Source organism: Blastomyces dermatitidis (assembly GCF_000003525.1).
Source record: "Blastomyces dermatitidis ER-3 genomic scaffold supercont1.10, whole genome shotgun sequence".
Lineage (NCBI taxonomy): Eukaryota > Fungi > Ascomycota > Eurotiomycetes > Onygenales > Ajellomycetaceae > Blastomyces > Blastomyces dermatitidis.
In genome coordinates, this window is record NW_025544783.1 from 835,371 (window position 1) to 860,527 (window position 25,157).

General features: G+C 42.1%; 3 protein-coding genes across 3 annotated transcripts; all 3 read right to left on the reverse strand.

The window, feature by feature from the left end:
• Positions 1–6,576: 6,576 nt before the first annotated feature.
• BDCG_07937 (beta-glucosidase 5) lies at positions 6,577–9,935 on the reverse strand. The gene is made up of 2 exons (XM_045423718.1): positions 8,865–9,935; positions 6,577–8,673 (listed from the first exon to the last, which is right to left on the reverse strand). Exons 1-2 carry the CDS (start codon positions 9,193–9,195, stop codon positions 7,274–7,276), a joined length of 1,731 nt encoding a protein of 576 aa, XP_045272584.1. The 5' UTR covers positions 9,196–9,935; the 3' UTR covers positions 6,577–7,273.
• Positions 9,936–13,309: 3,374 nt separating this feature from the next.
• Positions 13,310–18,395, reverse strand: BDCG_07939 (acetyl-CoA hydrolase). Its single transcript, XM_045423719.1, has 4 exons — positions 17,216–18,395; positions 16,876–17,116; positions 15,809–16,774; positions 13,310–15,688 (listed from the first exon to the last, which is right to left on the reverse strand). Exons 1-4 carry the CDS (start codon positions 17,356–17,358, stop codon positions 15,461–15,463), a joined length of 1,578 nt encoding a protein of 525 aa, XP_045272585.1. The 5' UTR covers positions 17,359–18,395; the 3' UTR covers positions 13,310–15,460.
• Positions 18,396–19,244: 849 nt separating this feature from the next.
• BDCG_07940 (transcriptional repressor Sin3p) lies at positions 19,245–25,013 on the reverse strand (the record flags this gene model as incomplete). The annotated part of the gene is made up of 8 exons (XM_045423720.1): positions 19,245–19,892; positions 19,967–21,211; positions 21,276–22,628; positions 22,709–23,438; positions 23,497–23,597; positions 24,037–24,695; positions 24,763–24,891; positions 25,010–25,013. The coding sequence occupies 8 exons, from the start codon at positions 25,011–25,013 to the stop codon at positions 19,245–19,247; spliced, it is 4,869 nt and encodes a 1,622-aa protein (XP_045272586.1).
• Positions 25,014–25,157: the final 144 nt, after the last annotated feature.

A 25,157-nucleotide genomic window follows, 5' to 3' on the forward strand; every position in this document is an offset into this window, starting at 1 on the left:
ACTTGCAGCTCTTGAATTTCTTATGAACCTTGAGTTTTGAGATTTCTTTTATTTTTAGCATTTTTCAGATGATGTGATGTTGGAAATAGATTAAACATGTGATGTATGAAAATGAATGAGATGTGTATGATAATATTTGTCTTTTACAGTCAACTCTTACAGTTGATGATTAATTCATTATCTCTTTTCTTATACTTTTTCTTTATCTGCTAGTCACTACTCTTATACAATCTCTATATAATACAGTGTTCAGTGATTAGGTTTGACAGCTTTCATCTTTTATAATTCTGTCTCATGTATTATACTGTCTCTCTTCACTCACTCAGATCACTACAGTAAACAGCTTATTGAAACTAATCTCACTCAATCTCTGAGCATTCTCAGAGGTCAAGATGACTTGATTCTATGTGTCTGCAGATGTTTCAGATAGTTCATCCTCTGTGATCTCTGTGATTGAACTGATATAAACAGTTAAATTCAACTCTGAATCTCTTTTTCTTCTGCAATCTGACTTATATACAAGTCTGTTACTCTGAGACTGCTCTTTATCATATTACACCTGCTCTCTGTGACACATTATCATATAACTGACTACAGTCTCATCACTTATTGAAGTGTGATATTCATCTGATTTCTTTATTTCTTCTCATTCTTTTCTTATAATTATGAAAAGATCAGAATAAGTGAGATTATCTGATTTATAAGTGTCTATGATTTCTCTTATCTTGTAAGACTTTTCAATTGTAAGCTTCTTTTTTTTCAACACTGATAATAGTGCTGTAGATGATTATAATCTGCTCAGATCTTGTATCTTTGCTTTTACAAGTTATGAATTATTTATTAAGTTATGTAAGACCTGTCTCTCTGGTTCTTTCAATGTGTATATTCTCAGAGAATGTGATTTGAGTATTTTATATGATTCAAATCACCTAGATTGAAACTTCTCAGAACTCTTATTGTATATAAGAACTCACATTCTCATCTTAAGACTTAATTTCTTAATAAGTGAGTCTCATATTCTTTTTGATTGAATTGCTCAGTTCAGAAGTAACTCATTAGCTTTTGCATGTGCATGACTAATCTCTTTCAATCTTGATTTCACATTTGTAACTATTGTATCTGTAACTGTTGTATTCACAACTGCTGTTTTCTTCTTCATCTTTTCTGAAGTATTCTCTGAGATGCGCGGATGCAATTCATACAACAGATAGAATGATGAACACTTAAAGACTGTATACTGTCAAATTCATGTAATCAATAGCACCTGTCTGAGATATTTATCTTATAGTCTTGTAAGCTTACTTACTAGATATTTCATCAGCATGTTACTCAAGATTCTATTCAAGTATTTCATCTTTCTGTTCATCTGTGAATGATATGACATTGTTCTATAATATCTTGTCTGTAACTAGCTCATGAAATGCCTCACTGCTTCTTCTACAAGATTCATATCATTATCAGTTAGAATCTCACACAGTATTTCATAGTTAACATAGATCTCATTATATAGAAACTTCATCATCATCTTCTCTGTCATCTCTGAAACTGCTTTCATGATTGGCCAGTCAGTAGTGTAATCAATAGCAGTGATTATTCATCAATTTTCATTTAATATTTACAGTAATATGTCTATAAGATTCATCTCTCATCATTTAAACAGTTATATTATATACTTTATCTGATATTGTGCTTTCTTACATTCTAATCCTTTCTTAGATCCTTTCATAACCTGATAATTCAAGCACTTATAAGTATACATCTGAATATTCTCAGTCATGCTTGATCAGTATACTCTTGATTCAAGTATACTTATGAGTTCAGAGCTTTCTAAGTAGCTGAATTCCTTGTATATATGAGTCATCAAGTTACATCTAAATGAAGATTCTAGATAGAAAGCTTCTGTGTATTCTAGATTATAATAAAGCATAACATCATTTTTCAATTTCTTCAGCTTGAAGTTCAGAAGCATCTCTTCTACTACTTTTATAAGATACTTATTATCTGACATCTTGTCATTCTTCAAGTGAGAGATTATAATATTCACTCATTCTGATTTCTTGTATTCTCTCAGTATATTTAACATGAATGTTTCTTGTGCCTGATTCACAGAACTCTCATTCATGAAATCAGATCTGTGACTGATTGCATCAGATATTATAATATCTGATTTCTTTCAGTATTTAATATGAAAATTGTACACTTGAAACTCTGAGATTCAACATACTAAGTATTTGAATGATTTTATTATTAATTATAGATAGATAAGACTTTTATAATCTGTGATCATTATTGTTGTATGTCTGTTGTTGATATATCTATCTTATAATATCAGCATGTGCTTGATCACTAGCAATTCCTTTTCATACACTGAGTAATTGAGCTCAGTGCCTGATAGTTTCCTATCATTATACATCACTGAGTGCAGCTTGTCATTCTTACTCATCTGTAGAAGAGTGTCTCTGATAGCTCATTCAGATGTGTTCATCTCAATGTAGAAAGGTTTATTATAATCTGATTGAATAAGCACTGAGAATGTTATTATACATTCTCTCAGTGTGAGAAAAGCCTCTTCACACATAGTATTTCAGATAATTGAATAAAACTTCTTCTTTTATAGATTTGCATTCATTTCTCTTAAGAGATCTAAGAGTGATGTAGATATTCATGTAAAATCCTTGATAAATCTGCAGTAGTATGAGATCAACTCAAGAAACTGTTATATATAATGTACATTTCTCAGCTGCAGTCAATTCACTATGACATTCAATTTCTCTGAAATAAGGTGTATACAGTTATTACTCATCACATATTCTACAAACTTCAACTCTTTCATTTCAAACACATACTTAATTGATTTAGCATAGAGCTTATACTCTGTCAGAGTTGTAAACACTTTATCAAGATACTTCAGATATTCATTATATGAGTTTGAAAAGACTAGAATGTTATCAAGATATATAAGATATGAGATTTCATTCTGTTTATGAAGAATTATATTCATCATCATTTGAAAGATAACAGATGCATTTGTCAGACTGAATGATATTATCAGAAATTCAAACTTTTCTCATTATGTATTAAATATGATTTACAGAACTGATAGTTTGTCTACACAGATCTGTCAGTATTCTGAGAGAAGATTAATCTTTGATAGATATCAGATATTTCTGACTGTATTCAACTGTTATTGAATTCATGACAGTGAATATTCATTCTTGATTATAAGCTTATTGAGTGCTCAATAATTAATACACATTCATCACTTCTCACTTATCTTTTTTATAAATAGAACTGAAAAGCCTCACATACTTGATAAGAGTTGTATAAGACTATATTCTAGAAGGTCTGTAATCTGACACTTCTGTTCTTCAAGATACATTTGTGACAGAGAATACACATTCTGATTGACTGATTTTATATTCTCTGTGTCAATCTCATGTATAAATTCTCATTTCAGCAGTAATTTCAGTGAAAGATCTGTTCAGAAGATCTTCTCATACTTCTTCAGAAGTTTCTTCATACACTTATTCTTCTGTATATTCTTTATCTTAGTTTTCTTCACTTTCAGATCTCATATTACATACAGAATACTTTCAGATGAGATCTTATAAATCATTCTCTTTACTTATTAATATATAAGCAGATTTAATTCTTTTATATCAGAGATATGAAATGTTCTTCTTATATCAGTTGATAGAATTGTATGAATCATTTTCTTTCTATCAGTTAACTGCATATAATATGTATATTATTGAATCTGCAGATTGAATCTTTGAAATCAATTGAGTCTGAGAATAAGATTGTATTTCATATTCTGCAGCTCTCACACTTAAATATAGTAAGATCATTCTTTAAAGTGTAAGAGAACTCTTACTTTTGCAGATAATATCAAATATCAGTTATCAAATAATCTTATGTATTGAGAATTCTTCACTCAGCAGATCTCTTTCAATCTTCAGATTATATAATCATTAATATATTACATAGAAGCTTCTATGTCTGCTAATACTTTTACAGTCATCTCTTAATTCTTACTCAAGTGCTCTCTATACATTAATATTTCAGATCTCAAGACATTGAGATAAGTATTCACTTTATTATTCTTATTCACATCTTATTCAGAAGTCTGCTTCTTCTTTATATTCACAGAATTCAGAGAATTATCTAATACAGACATCTCTTTCATTTTAAAAACTTTTTATAGAATATCAGTGAGTATCTCTGAGCTCACTGATTCTGCTAGTTTTTTAACTCTCTTACTTCTCTTAACTATATACACTGAGTGTAATCTTTTATATTATGATTTTAGTATTTACAGTTGAAGCAAGCTTAATATTCATAATATCAAGATTTTCACTCAGAGAATTTCTTTTTCAGAGAATTCAGTGCTTTAGTAATAGTATTCAGATCTAGATTTATTATATCTGAGTGTGTGACTTATATTATAGAAGTCTGATTATCTATTCTCTGCTAAAGTATACTCAATTGCAGTATTTTCTATCATAATTAACTTACTTATTCTTATATAATAAGAATGTTATATACTTTCTTCACTATATCTGACTGTGAGGTTAAGCATTTTCATTTCACTCTTAACTCAGATATAAGACTATGAATAAAGATCTGTAAATAGAAAGATATTAAAAGCTCTTCATTCAATATGAGATAGTATAAGCTGAAGTATATAAAGTATAATATAAGATCACTTACTTATCTACACTCAGTGAAGCATTTATAACACTTATCTTATATATTCACTTTCTTAAAGTTATACAAGATTTATTTGAAAAACTCATTTTATATTTATAAGAATGAATATTACTTCAGATCTATGAGATTTATCTTTTCATCAGTTATTTATAATAACTTTACTTTTTTATATAGAAATACAGCAGATCTTAAGACTTGTTAAAATTTCATTAACTATCTATCTATGAGTTTACATTTAATCTGATAATATAATTACATCTGACTTAGTTAACTGATTACAGCATTATTTTTTCAGTTATTATTAAAGTTTAATAGCTTTAGCAGATCTCTTAACTTAATATATTTCATACTCAGATTCTTATTCTATATAACAGTCTTTAATAATATGTACACTTCTGAAGAGATTGTGAATAATTATAATAAGATCTTCAGATTCAGTATAGTTATCTATCTGTATAAATATTTAATCTTCTACTGCAGGTCTAAGATCTGATTTTCTCTATTTTTATTAATAATAACAATTACATTAATAAAGCTCTTCATAGTGAATACTTAATTCACAGTGAATATTAATTGTTATTTAACTTCTATCTCAGTCTGTTACTGTGTACATAAGACCTTGATCTTATTTAAAATTCTTGTATATATATAGAGCTTCAATTTCAGTTCAGCAGTTTCAGCTGTTTTTCTTACTGTTTTAAGTAAACTCTCTAAGAGGTTCTGTATATCTTTTAGTTCAGATAGCAGAGAAGAATGTTATTTATATTAACTAGAAAAGATATTTATTTCAGTGATTTTCTTATTAATTATACAATGTCTATTATTATATTACTATATCACTGTATTATTATATTACTATATCATTTTATCACTATATTATTATATAATTTCTGTTATTATTATATGACTCTGATAATAATTACTTTCTTCTTTTATTTCTTTAAATAAAGAGTAATCTTCTTTAAATCTGATTCACTGCTCTCATCTCTTTTCTCACATCTCATTCATTTGTATACATAGTATTTATCTGAGTGTGAAGTTTTCTTCTAATAAGTGAAGCAGTATTAATTAAATGCTCTTTCACTTACTACTCTTTATACACTATCTTTTGAGATGTTCTAGAATCACACTGATATGATAACTATAAATCACTTCATAGATGAAATTATCATACTCTGAAGAAGCCTGTACTTCTCACTGATTTTTAGACATGCTATCAGATATGATTCAAAGATTGCTTAAGTCAGTGTATGATTACAGGTGTACACCAGCTTCTTATATATTATAATATCATATGCTAATTTAATTAGCAGCTGCTATGGCCCCTTTACATTCGTACGCGTACACTAGTAGTTCGGAAGCGGCCGCGTTATTATCCGACGGTCGTACGTTCTTCCGAACCACATCATAGCGGCCACTAATTAATTTAGTGTATGATATTCAATATATAAGAAGCCGGTGTACATCTGTAATCATACACTGGCTTAAGCAACCTTTGAATCATAAGTGATTGAGAATGACTGAGAATCAGAGTGTATACATTTGAGAATAAAGTGAAAGAATCTATGAAGTGTAACAGAATAGTCTATATAATTGATTAAGTACAGCCTGTCACAGTTTTAATATCTTTATATAAGCTGTTTAATATTTAATTATATTTTATTTAAAGCTTTTACATTAACTTTATAACACTGTTACAGTGTTATTCATCTTTTTTCTATATAATTATTCTCTATTAATAGTTGTGAATTACATGGAATTTATCTATACAAGTTATATACAGCTGTTCATATTTATAGATATCTCATTATATTCAATCTAAGAGATTAAACAGCATGTTTTTCAAGCTGAATAAGCAAGCGCAAGCGAGCGATTAAGGCTTGTAATATATAATAAAATAATATAAACTATATCTTCTTTCTTTTTCTGTCTGTGAGTTAAAATAGATTGATATAAGCTCTGTTTCATTTGCCTCTCTCTTATTTTTGCCTTTTTGAGACGGCGGGGTCATCAATCAGAACAATTCATGTGAGGGCTGGATGTGAATAGTCAAGTAACGAGGATATGAATACTGTTTTCAATGTGTTCTTGCACAATCACCCTTGCACAGTTCTGATTCAGTCTTCAGTGCCCGTTTTTCTTTTTGCCCCGCGAAGACCTGGAGCAAAGGAGCAAAACAAGAAGAATAATGTTGTAGAGGAGAAAAAAATAAGAAAAACAGGATAAGGTTTGTTGCATCCCGTTGTTTCCTGCTTATTTATAATATGTAAGATAATTAAAATCAGATTTTTCTTCCAAAGGCAAACATACAGTGAATAAGATAGAAACAGAAAAGCATATCTCAAGTGAAGTAAGAAGGAAAACGAACAAACATGAAACAAAAAAACAAAAAACTCCCAATAACATCTCGTCTAAACCATGCAACTACAGTTTGGAAATAAAAAGTCTTCTTTTAATTTTCTCTTTTCAATTGACTTGAGGGGGTAATCTTGACACAAAAGTAAAAGAAGAAAAAGAAACGAAACCAAGGTTGCAGGGAACAAATGAGGTGTTACACAGTCATTTAAAAGAGATCACCGCATCCCCAGTATTGCTCGACGCCAAAAGCACCTGGGTCCTTCCAGAGATCGTTGGAGAAGGAGAAGAACACGGACTTGGATCCAACTTTGTCGATGATGGATTTGATGGCGGCGGTTTGAGCCTGCTTGGAAGCGATGGCCTTTCCATTGCTGGAGCCGCCGCTGGGCCAGCCGGTCTCCAAGTTGATGACATCCTTCCCTGGGCAGATCTCTCCGAGGATCTTCATCTGGTTCTGGATGAAGCTACCGCACTCGGAGGCAACGACGTTGGGATTGAAGAAGCAGTGGATGTTGGCGCCAATGACATCGATATATGGGCAGAAACTCTTGCCGGCCTCGAGCCACTTGTTGAGGGGCTCAGTGGTGGTGATTGGGCCATTGTAACCGGCATTCCTGAAGGAGCTCCTGGCGTAGCCGAGGAGGCCAACAAGGGAACCTGCGTTGGCGGTACCTTGATGGAGCGCCTCGTTACCAACGACGATCAAGTCGACCATGCCGAAGTTGCCCCAGTCGACAATGTGCTGGACCTGTTGCTTGGCTTCATCAATGCCCTTGTTGGAGACGAAAACACCGAGGATCATATTGAGACCGTTCAGTTTGCACGCGTTGCCAATGTTCTGGAGGCTGTCGCAGTCAGTGCCGTAGACACGGACGGTTTTGAAGCCCTTGAGCTTGATGAGGGCGATATCGGCAGCGACGGCACCAGCGCCCTTGCACTGTCCATCATTGGTGTAAGGAGAGTAGGTCATGCCCCATTTCTCGCCGCCACCAAGGGTTGGGGGTTTCTGCTCAGCTGGAGGCTTTGGCTCGACGGGAGGCTTTGGCTCGGGAGCTTTGACCGGGGGGGATGGCTTGGAGGTAGGGTAAGCGGGAGGGGCGGGGTGATCACCGGTTGGGGCGGGGCAAACATAAACATAGTTGGTCTCAGTGGCAGTCACGGTCTGGGCGGGCTGAGTGTAGGTGCCAGGCGTGTAGGTGGCCGGGGTGGGATATACAAAGACGGTGCTGGCGGGAACACTAGTGGTTGAAGGAGCGATGGTATAGGTGCCAGGGGTGGGGCAGACATAAGTGGTCTGCTCAATAACACTAGTGACAGTATCGCCGACGGGTTTGGTAACGGCAATGTCGCAGGTGACAGTGGTTGCAGTGGTCACAACGGTGGTAACACCGCCGTAGGTGTGCTCACCAGGAGAAACAGCAGTGCTTTCCGCAGCGCAGACAGTAGTTTCCCTGGTAACGATGATAGTCGTCGCTGGGATAGTATAGGTTCCCGGGGTTGGGAAGACGGTGACTATTGGAGTAGGAAGATCAGGTTCAGGAGTGACGGAGACAGTCGTAGTCGTGGTGCTGGTCGTCTTGATGGTCGTCGTCTTCTCCTCAACCACTGTATGGAAAAAATTATTGTCAGCGTCAATCCCAGGGCGATTGCGCCCGAACGCGGGCGACAATTAAGATTGCCTCCCCTTTTTTTCACCATCCCATCAAGCTTTCACATTTCTGTTCATCACCAGAGTCCCAATCCACATATATCCCCTTTTCCCCTGACGCAATTGAAAAGAATTGACTATCACTTACGGCTTGGCTCTCCATAGTAAGTGATGACCTTGGTGATGCAACCACAGTTCCCATCATCATCGCCACCGGGGCCATCAGTGGGATAAGGAGATACATCAGTGGTATCAGGGGGAGAAACCACGTAGGAACTGAGGGTGGGAATGGGCGAAGCCTCATAGCCGCCGGTGGTGGTCGTGGCAGGCGAAGCCTCGTAGCTGCTGCTGTCGCTGGGGATGGGGTCGGCCGGATAGGCACGACGCTGGTGGAAGCCGTGGTGCTGTTGATGGCCGACATGGCCCAGGGCCGTGCCAGCGACAGCCGCGGCGGCGGAAAAGAAGAGGGCTCCCTTCATTGTGTCGCAGTCAAAACGGGGATAATGTTGATATCGCGAGACAGGCAGAACAGATAATATGGCTTTTTGCTTCGGGGTGTTGTTATTTGGATGTGGAAGGAGTGAGGATCTTGGCTTCGTGAAGAATGAATGCCCGCTGAAGGAGTGAAGCGGTGGTCAGGGAAAAGACGGGAGTAAGTCGTCGAAGAGAAAAGAAATGAACGGTGATGCGGAGGGGGAGGGAGGGTCGCAAAGCCTTAAAGGAGAGACGAAGAGAGAGAAGACAAGAAGAAGAGAAGGGAAGAAGACAAAAGAGAGAGAGAGAGAGAGAGAGAGAGAGAAGAAGCAGACGGCGAAGATGAAGATGAAGAAAGAAAGCAGAAAGGGGTCAACCAACGCCTGGACAGCGGGAAATGAAATGAAAACGCAGAACTGCCCCTAGCTGGTACCGTCACGCTAGTACGCGGTTACGCTCCATACGGTTGATTGGTATTATTGGCCCTCATTTCCTGCCGCCAATTATGGGCGATAGCGAAAGGGGGGGGGGGGGGTCTTGCAGGGGAATTATTGGCCGATGGGGGTTCATTTCTAAGGGCGCTGGGGAGGCCAATTTACCATCTCCCATCCAACTAACATCCATCTCTCCTCTCCCTACTCTACGTAGTACTACATACATACATAATAGTAAAGACTACCGGTACGTAGTATATGAAAAGACCAAAATATATCTATCTCCCTTGCCCATCGACACAAGAGCCAGACATAGGAAACGAAACAAGCAATACCGAAGGAATACCCAGCGCCGTTAATAATACCAAACGAGGAATGTGATAAACGTGGAAACGTGTAAACGTGTAAACGTGGAAAACAGGTAAACAAGTATGGAGTAAACAACAGGTAAATAAGGGACATGTAAAAGAATTAAGTACGGAGTACAGTACATCACGAATCCATACGCGTACAGTCAGTATGTCTGTACCTTACCAAGATACAAGATACCACGGGTTCCTGACGACGCCCGCGGCCCGCCAAGCCCTGCCAGGTACCTTTTGCTGCTGATTGGCTGCTGCCACCAGACTTCAGCCGTGGACCCCTGCCATCAGCCAGTCATCAGCCAGTCATCGCGCCATCCATCCATACCATACCCAAAAATCTCCAAATCTCGACGGAATTACCGCTGTCAATGCCTGTCATTACACTAACCCGTACTAAGATTACACTTCTAATACACATAATACACTCCTCCTCTCTACCTACCCTACCCTAACTCCGTACCAACAAACAGACCAACGCAGAGGAGAGGAAGGGTTCTCACAACGAATGAAAGCGGAGTGCATTCTATGTGGCCAGCTGTGATACAAAAAATCAAAAAATCAAAAAATCAAAAAATCCAAATCAACCGCTTCACTCCTTCCTCGCTGGCTTGTCTCGGTTCAATTCTTTAATAAAGCCCGCAGCGATTCGGGCAACCACTGCTTCGCATCACGATATCATATCGCGCCCCACCCCACCCCCCCATCTCATTACTGCTGCCACATACTTAGCCCTCAACGCCCAGAACGCCACCGCCCCTCTTGGGCTTTGCCGCCCTGGAAACCCCCCCGGGCAAGGAAGCGAGAGGATTATTACTATTTTATTATTACATACCAATGTAAGTTATGTATGCACTCTATCTGTAATTTCAACAGAAGAAAAATGCCCCAGGAGCTGACTGGCCTGCCTGCCACGATAGTTACTTTCTTCTTTCTGCTGCCAGGAGTCGGTAATTTTATATTCGGAGTAATATAACAGCCCAAGAAAAGCCAAAGGAAATTTCGCTGTCTCACACAGGCGGGATGGGATGCTGCTGCGCTGGCAAAGTTGCGCTGGCCAACTCATTATTGTTGACCTCTTGATGAGGCAAGTTCAAGATCTTGTCGTGCATGAAAAAACTCTTCATCAGCATCAATAAGAGTCAGGTATACTCCGTACATACACACACATGCATTGTTATTCTGCGTCCATACAGTCTGTATAGAGTACCTCAGTGATGTATTATTATTATTATCATTTCTTGAAGAATGGTTCCACGGTTGGCTTCGCATCGTTAATGCATTCAGCAGGAAAAAAGAAAAAAGAAAAAAAAAAAAAAACTCTGAAATGCAAATAATAGAATCTAGATAAGTAGATTCCTGCTCCACTCTCGCCTCCAAGTACTCTGGAAACTCAAAAGATGCTGTCCTCAAAATAAAGAAAGAAAGAAAAGACACAAAAAGAAAGAGAAAAAGAGAAATAAAAAAGAAATCGAGCACAAACACCCTCTCTTATTAGCGTACAGCCCAATATTTCCCACTTCTCAAGCTGAAACATCTGCTTCTGCCGCCAATGGCAGACTTGATATGGTAAAAATCAAAAATCAGCTAGGCGCCAGTCATTATCAACTCACTCACTCACATCCGCATTACTACGTATTCATTATTATTGATAAACCAACTACTATAAACTCCGCACTAGTAGTAGTAGTAGGGCGGTCAAGGGCCCCCAAAAGGCATAAAATTTCCGCATTGCCTGGCATCTTCTTTCGTCCCTTATTACGGAGTGGACAGGCCCTTATTAGAGTCCTAGACCCTTGAAAAGGCAATAGAGAAGAAAAAAGGGACTCAAAAAGGCAAATTGCTGCCCGCTGATCCCTTCGAGACCTTCGAGATCTACCTCAAGGTTTCCACAGAATCGTGGGCCTGAGGCCACAGAGCTGGTGAGCGTCAGGAACAGCTCACTACTCTAACTCCGTATTGGCACCAAGATATACTAGGGACGCAAACCGTTCACAGCATATGTGGCAATCACTTTACCTTAAAAGAGTGTAGAGTCTTTTTTTTTTTTTTTTTCCTTAAAATAGGCTCGAAAAAAATGCGAGAAGATCGTCTGCAAAAAATAGGTTCTTTGAAGAGGGGTAACTATGTGAGAACAGGAAATAAAAAATAAGAATGAAGAAAAAAGAAAAAAGAGCGCAAAGCCTACAAAAAACAACTCAAGCACAACAAATGACAACAGCACAAGAGATGATGGATTCAGCTAAAAGAAAAAGCGACTTCAGCCTCAGACTCAGACTGAAACAGTAGCGCATAAGTAGTGAAATGGCCTAGAACATTTCCCAAGACCGACGACTGTCAGGCAACAGGTGCTCATCAATAATGGACAGATTTTCTCATGATATTATTTGCCCGCTTATTTCTGCCCAAGTGTGTTCTTCTTTGAAGGTTGTTTTGCTCATTATTCCTGTTCTTGAGAAGTTCAAGGTTCAAAGAAGAAAAAATCAAAAAGAAACTTCAATCACTCTGCTCACTCAACCATATCACACACTCACTTTGAAAAACAGAATCACTACTACTGTCCTACCTATCATTAATAATTAGTTACACTCAGGGCAGTCATGTTGTCCCTTTTATTATTCCACGACTCCATTCCCACCCATCTTCTATATCAGGGCTCTACACTACTTCCTGGCGCATGGAGAAACCAACTCCAGCGCTACTTATTTCATTATTATTACATACAGTACACCGTACACCGAGTCTTGTACAGATTACCAGCCTGTACAAGCTGTTACTCCGTACTACGGGTGTTATTAACCCTGCGCTTGTAAGGGAAACAAACGCCGTGCAAACCAATCCGCATCCAAGGATTTAAGCCGCCCAAGAGCCGCCCGAGCGCCCCGAGTTCCCGTTCCCGGACTATATTTTGTTTTCTTTGCTGGGCCGTGTCTTCTGTACTTCGATTATTTCACTACACTAGTCTAGTTACATAACTACATAACTACGGAGTATTTATTATTTTACTTTTTCATTTTCTCTCGGGACCCGGGAGCTGCTCTGGCGATCTGGGAGTGGTCTATGTACATGTACACATATATGTACTGTACATCCTTGCTTGTGGGCAGGTAAGGTAAGGTAAGGGTATCCCGATGCACCCGCTTGCGCGGTAGTTAAGTTAGTAAGTACGCTGTACTCCGTAGTGTAAGTGCAGTGGATTTTGGCAGCCAAATGCAGAGCTATTAAAGTTAAGTGATCACCGATCACTGATGATGGACAAAGATACAAAACAAACGAATCGCTAGCCCCGATTACTATGAGATGGAAAAAAAAAACAACCGCCGCATTGAGAACATGAGTGGCTGAGTAGTATTGATATACGCAATCACTCCGAATACTCCCTCCTAGACGCTCTAAACAACTATATAACCTTTACTAAACTATTGCGCGTCCTGCTCAACTCCACTTCGAAAAAAAGAGAGACATTGTCCTCCTTCATCGATCGGGCTATACCCCCCCCCCCCTCTCTCTTTTCCTTACGGAGTACGGAGTACATGTCTCTCCATTCTCTGCACATGCTTGACATTTCACACAAGGCACGGGCCGAGTTTCCCTAGCTTATTATTGCGGAGAGATGTCTGTCTGTCTGTCTTTCTTTCTTCCCCACTACCTACTGGTGTCCAAGCGCCTGTATCACTGTCATCCATGAATTATCAGATCATGGCGGGAGGGGTTGAAACATGCCTCTCTTTTCTTTTTTTTCCTTTTCTATATATATATATATATATATATTTTTCGATTTTGCATACTTTGAGCTGGGGAAAATGAAAGGGTAAGTTGGGCACACTCCGTGCCCGGCTTCCACCCTGTTGTGATGGCGAAAAAATGTGCAAGCCATATCATGAACATGAACATGTACCCTTGCACAGTGCCTACTCAATGTGAATAGACGTATGTCATTTCCACAAGAAATACGCATAAAAATGCTTGAGTATCATCACCCCATGATGATATACGCATATATCTACAGTACATATATGTTTGTATGTACATGTATGTACATACATATGAACCAGCGTCAGCGAATTTTCCATCAGTGCAACTCTCTGCCGAGGATATTTATTTATAGCATCATCTGCAACATGCATATTATCCTGCATATCTTATCCCCGGGCCCCTTCTTCCCTATCTACCCAACTAACCAGGTATATACATACATAATCTGTATATATATAGAAGGTGGGAAGAGATACGCTTTTTGCGTGTAGAGTATCCCGACTTGCTTACTATATTCCCCCCTGATCAGCCACGGATTACCCAATTTCATCAACGCAAACAATCCTCCCTAGCACAAAATTAATTCCGACGATGGCCCCTGACGGCGTTATGCGGACGGTGTTGTTTGACGCGAATGTTACAGATTACATACTATGCATCGGGGATATTGAACGGGTTGGTTGGCCCAGAAGAGATGGCGGAACATCCAGTTTTATTATTATTCTCTTCGTCGATGGCCTTTCCGCGGGAACGGGGCGGGAACGGGGGTGATCTGATCAATCGCATCCTGGCCTGGGTTCGAGAAGGCATCCATACATGTCGATATCCGGTGGGTGGGACTTGTCGAGTAACTAGTGGAGAAAAGAGAGCGCATGACTTTTTACACAATTTGACGCCCCCCTCCCAGTCCAGGTAAATATACACTTTGATGGGTATGGCTTTGACAGAAATATGTTGAAATCATTGTGATGATGATCCAATTTCCTGTTCTGTTCATCTCCAGCTTCCCTCCTCCCCCCCAAGCAACACGGCGTATGTACGGTACTTCAAAAAAAAAAAAAAAAAAAACCACTCCACCACTCCCCCAAGTACGGGCCTCCCGCAGCCACAGGGTCCTGACCTAGGAGGGAGAGGTCAAGTTGGAGGTAGGAAGATCCGGCACATGTGGGTCTGTATCGAGCTGGTTAGCTTGGATATGGTGGTGATGGGGGTGGCTTTTGGCATTTGGGTCCAGGAAGGGTATTAGGATGTATATATATCACTAGACATGGTGGTGGTTAGATGACAAGTGAACTGGAATGTACAGATCCGATATTAATATTTGATGATAACTGTGAAGCGTGAGATTTAGGTTATCTCGATGTCACTGAGAACGGGGAGGGGATATGCAAGTTGGATATATACGCTAATATTTCCGGGATGGGATGACGCCATGTCTATGCGACAGCAATTTGAAAAAAAAAATAGCACACAACCTCAACAACAGCTTAGAAAGACTGTGCTGGAGCTCCCAATCCACCCCTGGTTTAAGCTCTCGTGGAGCTATGATTGTAGAACCGCCTCTATACTACGTACGAAACGATTCTATATGTTGACACATACCTATATACATATACTCTTCGATCCCCTTTACATATATATATAACTTTCCGTTATATCAAAATCTCAGAATTCAGCATTCAAAATCCAAGAGAAGAGATAACAGACAAAAACCACATCTACTCCCAGGTGGTAATCTTCATGGTACCCTTCTCCTGCAAATTCTGATGCATCTTGAAAGCCTGGAAGAGCAGGTGAGGCTCGTGGCCCATTCCCTTCTTCAGGCACTCGAATTCAGCGCGGTCGAAGTAGTCTTGGAGAATAGGTTTGTAATCGGGGTGCGAGCACTCGGCGATGATTTTGCGAGCGCGCTCACGAGGAGACAAGCCGCGGACGTCAGCGAGACCCTATAGTTTTTAAATTAGTAAAAAGTGGCAAAAGTTGGTCATCGTTACTTGATTTCGTTCACAATTTCCCCCCCGGGGGGGGGGGGGGGCGAAAGAAAGTATCACTGTTTTTTTACTTACCTGTTCGGTCACGATGACATCCAAATCATGCTCTGTCTGATCGATGTGGGTACAGAAGGGTACGATACAGCTAATGCCGGTGGGGTCAGTCTTGCTTGGGCGAGCCGATGGCGTGTGCATGATGCTGTATTTCGCGCTGCGGAGGAAATCGGCAGAGCCGCCCAGTCCATTCAACATGCGCGAGCCCATGACACAGGTACTGTTGGCGTGGGCATAGATATCGACTTCGACGGGGGTGTTCATGCCGATCACCCCGAGGCGGCGGATGATTTCAGGTGAGTTGGAAACTTGCTGTGAGCGCAGGAGGAGTTTGTCAAAGTAGTTTTCCCAGTTATCGTAGAAGCGCTTGAAGCCGTCTGGGGAGAATCGGATGGAGGTGGCAGTGGCGAAGTCCAAGTGACCGCTGTCAAAGAGGTCGAGGAAGGAGTCTTGGAGCACCTCAGTCCACACGCGGAGGTTTTTGAAGTTGGCGCCACCCGTGCTGAGGCCTCCGATGACGGCGTTGGCGATGTTTCCAATACCAGACTGGATGGGTAGGAGGCTGTTGGGGAGACGGCCCATGTTCACTTCATGTTGGAGGAATTCGATGATGTGTCTGGCAATAGCTAGTGAATCCGCATCAGCTGGGGCGTTTGGTTGGGTCTGGTCGGGATAATCGGATTCGACAATGGCAACGACCTTCTCCGGGTCGATTGGGATGTATGTGGTTCCAATGCGGTCTTCGGGTGCCATAATCAGATACGGCTTTCGTCGGGGAGGGATATCGCACATAGTGATGTCGTGTAGACCTTCGAACGAAGGACCGGCGGTATTGACCTCAATGATGATTTTATCTGCCATTTGAACTAATTCTGGAGAAGCGCCAATGGAAGCTCCAGGGATGATTCCGCCTTCTTCTGTGATCGCTGATGCCTCAATAACCACAACATCTAGTTTATTATTTGGCTTATCTTTCGTGTAGAAGCCCTATATTAAAAAGCGTGTTGATCAGTACCAATAACCAAACCCTTATTCCCCCATATGAAATCAAAGTCAAACGACAGCGGCCTGGGGATATGTTCACATACATATACCAAATCCGAGGGGAACATGCTCAGGTGCTTATCAAAGAAATTGATATTGCCCGTATTGATTCCCTTCGCGATCTCCTTGCCAACCTGGTGAGGCGCCCGCTTCTCAATCATATTAAGCTTAGCCCATCGGTTTTCCGTTTCCGCCCCTGACGACGCTCCCACAAAGAGGGTATACTTCAACTTCCCTTGAAGCGAGTTCTTCTCAACATGATCTGCCAGAGCGGTTGGTACTTTCCTGCGCGCGCGCAAATTCACAGTCAGAAAAAAGTAAATAAATCAAGCGCCGTTGGGACAGGTATGATAGCTGGAGATATATCTGGGGACTTTGACTTACTTGGGATATCCAACACCAGTAAAGCCGGACCAGCCGATATAAGAACCATTTGGAAAGAAATTGATCAGATCCTCAGCCTTGGCCAATTTGCTCAGCATGGACGGCCGTCTGACACGGCTTTTCAACAGGGCAGAAGCAGCCATGGTTAGTATAGAGTTATGTATATATGTCTCGTACGTCCCCTTTTTCTGTATTCACTTCGCTCAGCCGGAAAGCCTCCCCACAAGGACCGAATTGGAGGTTAAACGTCAAGACAGATAAAAGCAATGGGCAATTTCTTTTTCTTTTTTTAATTTTTTTTTTTCAAAACTTTAATGAAAAAAAGTTTACTAGGTTCCCAAGTTGATGAATGAATGCAGCATACTCTCCCGTGCAGAGTTATAGCTAAAGAAAGATATAGCCAAACTGACAGCAATTTTGGGAAGTGAATCAAGAAAATAGAAGTGATGGAACAAAAATGAACAAGATGATGATTAATTTTAAAACCTTTGGGGGAAATAAAATGCCCCTAATGATCCTCCCCTCCCCCCGGCGCCACTGTCTCTCCGCCATTATTATCTCTGTATTCTTCGCAACCCAGCCCTGCGGGGGGGAGGGTCCGTTGACACGCAAAAATTTCAAGCACTCGGCCATGGCTCGGGGCTGGGGCAGGATAGCCAGGGTGGACATATCCTAGGCGTTGGCAGCAGGGCGCATTAATTGGACACTGCCAAACAATCCAAGCAAAAAAGCGAGATGAGAAGAGTCTTGGAGGACAAAAATAACAAGGTCTTCTGCGCAGAGAGATAAGAAAAAGAGAAACATCATCTTTGTTTTTCATTTTACTTCCACAGAATGCCCGCCCATCCCATCCCATGCCTAGCTGGGGGGGAGAAGGGAGGAGAGGAGAGGAGAGAGGAGCAACTTCAACTTCGCGATTGGCGTCGTGCGCTTCACCGCCTTACTCTCAACTAACCCACAAAGGGTTTCTTCTATTATTTAACTTAATATTCGCGAAAACTCGTTGGCGGCAGAAAAATATCCTGGAAAACTTGAAGCTTTTTCTTTCTTTTTTTGTTCGATTTCGCCGCCAGCGGATCCACAGAGAACGTGGGGGTGAAGCTGAAATAATAAAAACTATCTCTGTTCCTCGTATTAATCCCACAATAAAAATAAATACAATAAAATAAATACATAAAAAAAATTACATAAAAAAATAAAATAAAAACAAACAACCAAACAACCAAACAACAAATAATAATGATAATAATAATAGCAACGGGCTTATTATTACCTAGGTATGAAGAGGTTCTGCAGGAGTAAACAAAGCCTTTTGTGGTGAGGTCAGGATAAAAAGTAACAGAGATTCGGATGGAGTCACACAAACAAATGGCGACGTAGCATTTTCAAAGCTTAGCCTGCAACATAACTAACTATAGAAAAAATTAAAAAATTAACAAAATTAAATTAAAAATAAAAATTAAAAATAAAAAAAAATTAAAGAAAAAAAAAAAAAGAAAGAAAGAAAAAAGAAAAAGAAGTACTACATAAAATCCTACAGTAACAAAAAAAAAGTAATACTGACAGAGAAACATAATAAACGGAGAGGGGAGCATTAGAATTTGTTACACAAGACGGAAAAAAATTATAAAATGAAATAAAATGAAACGAAATACCCTTCGCATCCAGTCCAGTATTCAAGTTTCCTCCACCGAAATGATCTTTTTCGCCGATGGCCCAAATAATATCAATAACAATAATTAACCCCTATCCATCGAGAGTGCCCCTGCGATATCATCCATCACGCACCCAATGCGTCGTATGTGGAAGCTTCCAATTCAGCTGAGCGGCGTAGGAGATAAGATGTTGATTACGAAAAGAAAATAGAGTGAAGCAAATATTAACAAACAAGAAAGAAAAAGAAAAAGAAAATAGAAAGAAATAGCAGACAAGAACGGGGAAAAAAGGAAACCAACAACCTTCCCACAATGAATTTGGAAAAAAAAAAAGAAAAGAAAAAAAGGCTCCCACTCTAACGATTCCCCCTTGGTCACGACGACGCCTCGACTGCCACTTCTGGAGCCGCATCGGTCATTTCTTCGTCTCCTTTTTGGCCATTATCTTCCTTCATCACGATATCCCCATCCTGTTTAATATGACCACGACCATCGTCACCTGTCGTTGCAGGTTCTACTTCCGCCTCTATCTCACCAACCCACGATCGGAATCGTTGATTTGCCTGATCGACTTCTTCCTTCGTGAGCCCGTGAACCCAGCTGGGATTGCTGACAAACTTTTCCCGGAACCGCTCTTTGCGCCTTTCCCTGGCTGCAGCGCGCTCCTTCGCAGCCTCTGCAAGATCTTCTTCTGGATTAGCCCGGCGATACCACCAATCCTCGGTGCCAGGCTCGTAGAGAATATGGTAGCTGTTGGCGCATATACGTATGACCAACCCGTCGTGGCTAACGAGAGGCTTGTAATACAGGTTATATTCTTCATCCGAATCCATTTTGCCAGGAAGGTTCCGCTTCAAGAAAGGCATGCGCATTTGTGAGAATGGTACTCCTTCAGTCGGGTCACGCATTGTGAACGCAGAGACATAGTAGGACCATCTGGCTTCTGCATTGAGCTCTTCATTGTCAAGGGTGCCGTCTTCAGCGGTTAACAGCTGAGCCGTAACGTGCTTGGTAGCCGGAACCTAAATTGAGCGGAGAGAGAGTTAGCTTGAATTCGCTGTGAAAAATCTTTTATTTTCAAAATGCCGATACTTACGAAAGTAACTCGGTAAATATCCCCTTCCTTAATTAATTTTTCAATCTGCTTGCGGTATTGGATCTCCTGGTTATGAGTTGTCATGTCCTTGCCACGCTCTTTGAAGAAGATATTGATGATATCTGAGCTCTTATCCTTGGGATCAGAGTTGAAAATCCCACCGGCATATCTAGAGATTCCACTCAGGATCTTGTCCAAGTTGTAAAGCTGCCAGCCAGTCTTCAGGTAAAACCGACGTAGTGTCTCCTCCATATGGGACATTTCGATGTTTCCCTTAATTACTTCCTCGCACATGCGGACGATCTGATGGTACAGATTAGATTTTGGGTCCGTATCATAGAGGAGATCAGAAGGAGACTTGTCGATCATTCCAAGATCGTAGGCAGCCTTTGAAGCCATCGCCCTGCGTACAGCTTCGTGGGCATCTTTCTCATACAACTTAATGCGGAGAAGGCGGGTATAGAAAATTTCGAAGGTGCGGATAAAGCAGTAGATGTTTAAGTTGCAGTAGAGATGATGAACCTTCTTCTTGTATGATTCATTCAAGGGAACTTCGCGCTGCTGGTTGAAGTTACCCTGGCTTGGATGCTCCATCCACTTCAATTCAGCAACATCGAATGGCTCAGTTGGGTCCGGAATTGGGGTGGACGGAACAAGAGTCCCTATACCTGGCGTGGATGCTCGGCTACCAGAACGTACACTAATGTCTCGATCAACACGTGGAACCTTTTCATTGCGGCGCTCAAGAACATCACGCAGAAGGTCTAACTTTTTGCCATTCGCAATCTTCCGTGATCGGATGGTAGAAACATCTTCAGGCGGGGGTGTTTCATCTTCAGCTTCCTCGCTGACCGGTGTGGTATCATAAACTTCGCTTAGGTACGTTTTGAAGCCCTCACGATCCATGCCAAAAAATACGGGAATGAAGTCCTTCAAGAAGTTCATGACTTTGTTTGGGTCTGCCCCGAAACCGGTAGAGTTGTGGTCGATATGGCACAGCAAAAGGTGAGTTGCGTCTACAAGAACCTCGGCATCATCAAACGCGAAATCAAATTGATAGTTGGGAACTTGATATCCGCTCTTTCTAATATTTCGAAGTTCTTCGAGCTTGGCCTGGATTTCGTGTTGGATGTGTTTCGCGACGAATAACTTTTTATCTGACCCTTTCATGATAATAGCTTGGTGATCAAGACTCCTCCAAAAACCTTTTTGCATTTGCTCACGCCATACTTTATCCCATTCACGCTGCAAAACATTATTAGTACACTTGAAGTATGCATCCATTATACGAAACTATGGGGTTACTTACTTGGCTAGCTTTCCATTCTTCACACTTCTGCTTAAGTCGTGCAAGAACAATGGGAAGCACAGTGCATGGCCGTGCAAACATTTCGTCGATAACTCTCTGGCCACGCTCCCTATCATAAATCTTCTTAATGATCCTCCTGTAAATTGTTTCACTCTGCCCTCCCAGCCCTGGAGGGAGTTTGAAATTCGCTCTCTCCGCTTCAGTCATTGTCGACATTTGTTGGACAAGGGGCTCCATAAGCTGAATGGTACGAATACACGCTTCGATGTGATGATCGTAGTCATGCCTGTCCTCTTCAATACGATGCAGAGAGTCTTCGTACTGATTTTTCCGATGAGCAACAAAGCCCGAATCCTCCGAGGCCCACGTGGGATGGGAGGCCCATTCATCATTGAGAACGCTTTGGCACATATCATCACGGCCGCTGCAAGGCTTCTGGCGCTCACGTTTCGGTAGCAAGCGATAACTAGGACCAAGGGCGCGACAATGCGACAGATTGACAACGCCGGACTCAGGTTTGGCTTTCGGCTCAATGATCTCATCCTTGGGCTCAACATGCATAAACCTCTTGAACCATGACATAATCTCCTGGTTGCCTCCGATGAAACTAGCCGCTCGGTTGATAAGGATATTCCTATCAATTAGGTCCGCCGAATAGAGGTTACAAAGCTTCAAGAATTCCCCAAAAGTTTGCTTGTTTCCAATGTACTTCTTGACGCGATCGAAGAACGCATATTCTTCATGAGACGGAGTCAGTGAAAAGGAGGGAGATATCGGTTCTGGAAGAGCGGGTACGAGCGTTGGAGATACAGCAGGGGGGGCTTCAGCTTGGGTCGTCGGTTTGTGGCTCAGTTTGGCTCTTTTGCCAACAGCGCCGGGCTGGACACCTGGAGCCCTATTCGACTGGCTACCGGTGATGCTAGCAGAATCGGCAACTGCACTTGGGGCTGCTCCCAAACCAGTACTTCCTGGAGGCTGGGCGGGAGGTTGGCCACGTCGTTTCTTGATATCTTTTGTAGGCTCCTTCACGTTAAACTGACCCAGAGGGGGCATCTTCACATCGCGGTTTTGCCCCTGGAGCAAGGTGGACGAACTTGCATATCCAGGCTCTCCCCGTATGTTACTGATGGGTGTAGCCTCTTCGGCTGCCTGGCGAGCTGCTGCTGCTTGAGCCTTTGCCTGGGCCGCTGATTCGGGAAGGAATTGTTTAAAATCTTCGAGGAGGTCTGGGGCGGAGTTGAAGAGGAGAGTAACCTGGGCGTACACATCTTGAATTGGTTTCGACTCTCGCTGGTATGTCTGGAGGATTTCGAGGAACTGTTTATACGTATCGGGGGAATCGGCAAAGCGGTTCTATTCGGAAAACACAGTGGGTGAGCAATTGTTATTACCCATGTAGGCTTCCTACTACCCTTACCAAAAGGAGCACATACCTTGATCTTATTAACGTAGCTGATAGCATGGTTGAACTCAACAGGACCGCGTTTACTCATATCACCCTGCACACTATGAAGCACACCAGGCCCCAAACTCCCCAGGTTATTCATGGGCTGGGCTGGCCCTTGGGGCTGCATACCGCTCATGTTCATCACTGACGATCGTCCAGACCCTGCTGTGGCAGCAGACACGGCGCTCTGCAACTGTGAAACGCCTCGTTGTTCCTGCTGATGTGCAATTGCCGCAGCGTTATTTTGCGCTTGTTGGTCTTGCTGGCCCGGGTAATCATAAGCTGACTCCTGGGGCTGGTTTTGCGCGCCTTGTTTCCCGCCGTAAATCGCGGATGGCATTAAATGGCCTTTTGGAGAGTAAGGCCCGCCGGGACCCATGTTCATTCTCGACATTTGTTGTGGTTGTTGTTGGCCTTGGGTGGGTGGTTGTTGCCATCCGGAGCGAGGTTGGTCATAGTAGTCGGATCCCGCAGCAGGTCCAGGCCCTCCTTGCGGCACCGAGTCACTCGCTGCTTCCAAAGGCGGCCTCGTTGCCGACTGCATTGAAATAGTATTTGTTCCTGATGGAGTTGTCACCCGGATCGCATCTGGGTTATCCTCAGTGCCGCATTCAATTCGGTAACCGGGTGGCAGAAACGTATTAAACCCCTGGATAAGTGTCGGATGGCCGTTGAACAGAGTAGAAACCCGTTGGATAACGCCAGGGGTGTCAATTCTATAAAGGTGAGTCAGTACTCTCTCACTTCTGGCCGCGCTTCTCAAGGCACACTTACGCTTGACTTTTAAAGTCTTTCATTATATCCAGGAAGCGGTTATAGACATCAGGCTGTTCGACGAATCGAACCTTCACCTGGTCAAGATAGCTTAATGCATCCTGTTGGGCGGTCGCCATTGGATTAGTACAGATCCCAATAGTTTGCGTGAAGTGGAACGGGAAAAGAAGGAAAAGGGTGATGAATTCGCAAAGTGGCAGATCTAGACAAGAAGTAAGTTCAACGCTAGATGAGCGTACATTCTCAGAGCATATATGTGTAGCTCTGGAGTGCTGAAGGCTCCTGAAAATGACACCATTGTGAATAGGTATATTCTTTGAGCTGTGGCCCGAAAATCGTGAAAGGCATTATCTTTCTAGGCACTTCAGGTCCAACAGTGCCAAAGCGCTTTGACTCAAAGAATGATACTGCATCCCACAAAGCCATTCTTTATACGGAAGGTATCCTGTCGCCCCAGACGTTTCCCAAAGTGCAAACGCTAAACAAAAGGAAGAAAAAGGAGACCACAAACGCAACCCTCTGCAAGAGATGTCAACTTACGTTTAATATTGGTTGTTGCCCTTGTGCCAAAGCAGCTACACTTCCCGGGATCTGAGGTGGTGCATTGCCATTGAACCCAAGCATTGATTGCTGAGGTGGCTGGCCTTGGTGGAGATATGCTCGGGGAGGACCATCTGCGTGCTGTTGCATCTGGTTGCCAAATAAACCTCCAGGTGCATTCGAACTAGGAATAGGACCTTGTTGAGGGTTAGGTGCAGCGCTTGCGCCCAGGTTTGAGAGCAGGCCATTAGGCCCACCGAGGGGGTTGTGACCTTTGGACGCGACGGGTTGGTGAATAGGAATTGGGCCGGCGTGGCTTTGTACAGGATGATGCGGTTGGTCGCGATTATACCGATCCATGAGTTCCCGTTCCCGTTCTAGTTCTCGGTATTCGCGCTCTCTGTGGATCATTTCGTCTTCGCGAGCTAGCTCTCGTTGTCTTTCTAGCTCACGGTCTCGGTCCCGGTCTCGATCTCGGTCTCGCTCTCTCGAGTCTCTTTCACGTTCGCGGTTTAGAGATGCTTGTGGGGGTGAATGTTGCATCGACTGGCCAATCCCGGGAAGAGGGTGGCTTGGGGGATGAGACGGTTGTTGATGCTGGCCATATCTCGGAGGGGGTTGGTGTGATGCTGGAGGGGCGCCAGCGCCTTGCGTTAAATCTGATAGGGTGGGGAGTGTATGCCCGGATGACTGGTTGACAGGATGGTATGGGCCTATATAACGAACAACAGGTTAGTTGCCGCGAGTTTTGCGCGTCTATGGAATGCGATTGTGCCTCTTCCTCAGTTCTTGGCGCTGTTGGTCGCAGTTGTGCCAGGGACGGCAAAGAGCGGGCAAAGTGGAAAAAGGAGCTCACTATGGTATCAAAACAGCATATGTTAGCGTCAGAAGCTCAATAAAAAGGGCCTTAACACCGGTTATGATGATGACACAAGGGGTATTTTTGTGCGCAAGGGAGAAGAAAATTACTTACCCATAGGATCCCAGGGGTCGTGCTGGGGGCTGGTTCATCTGGTCAACTCCAGGATGAGGTTGCGATCCACCACTTCCCGAGTGCCACGAATCCTTATTTGAGGGATTCATCGTGTTTATATGTAGTCAAAATATGGCTCCGGGGGTGA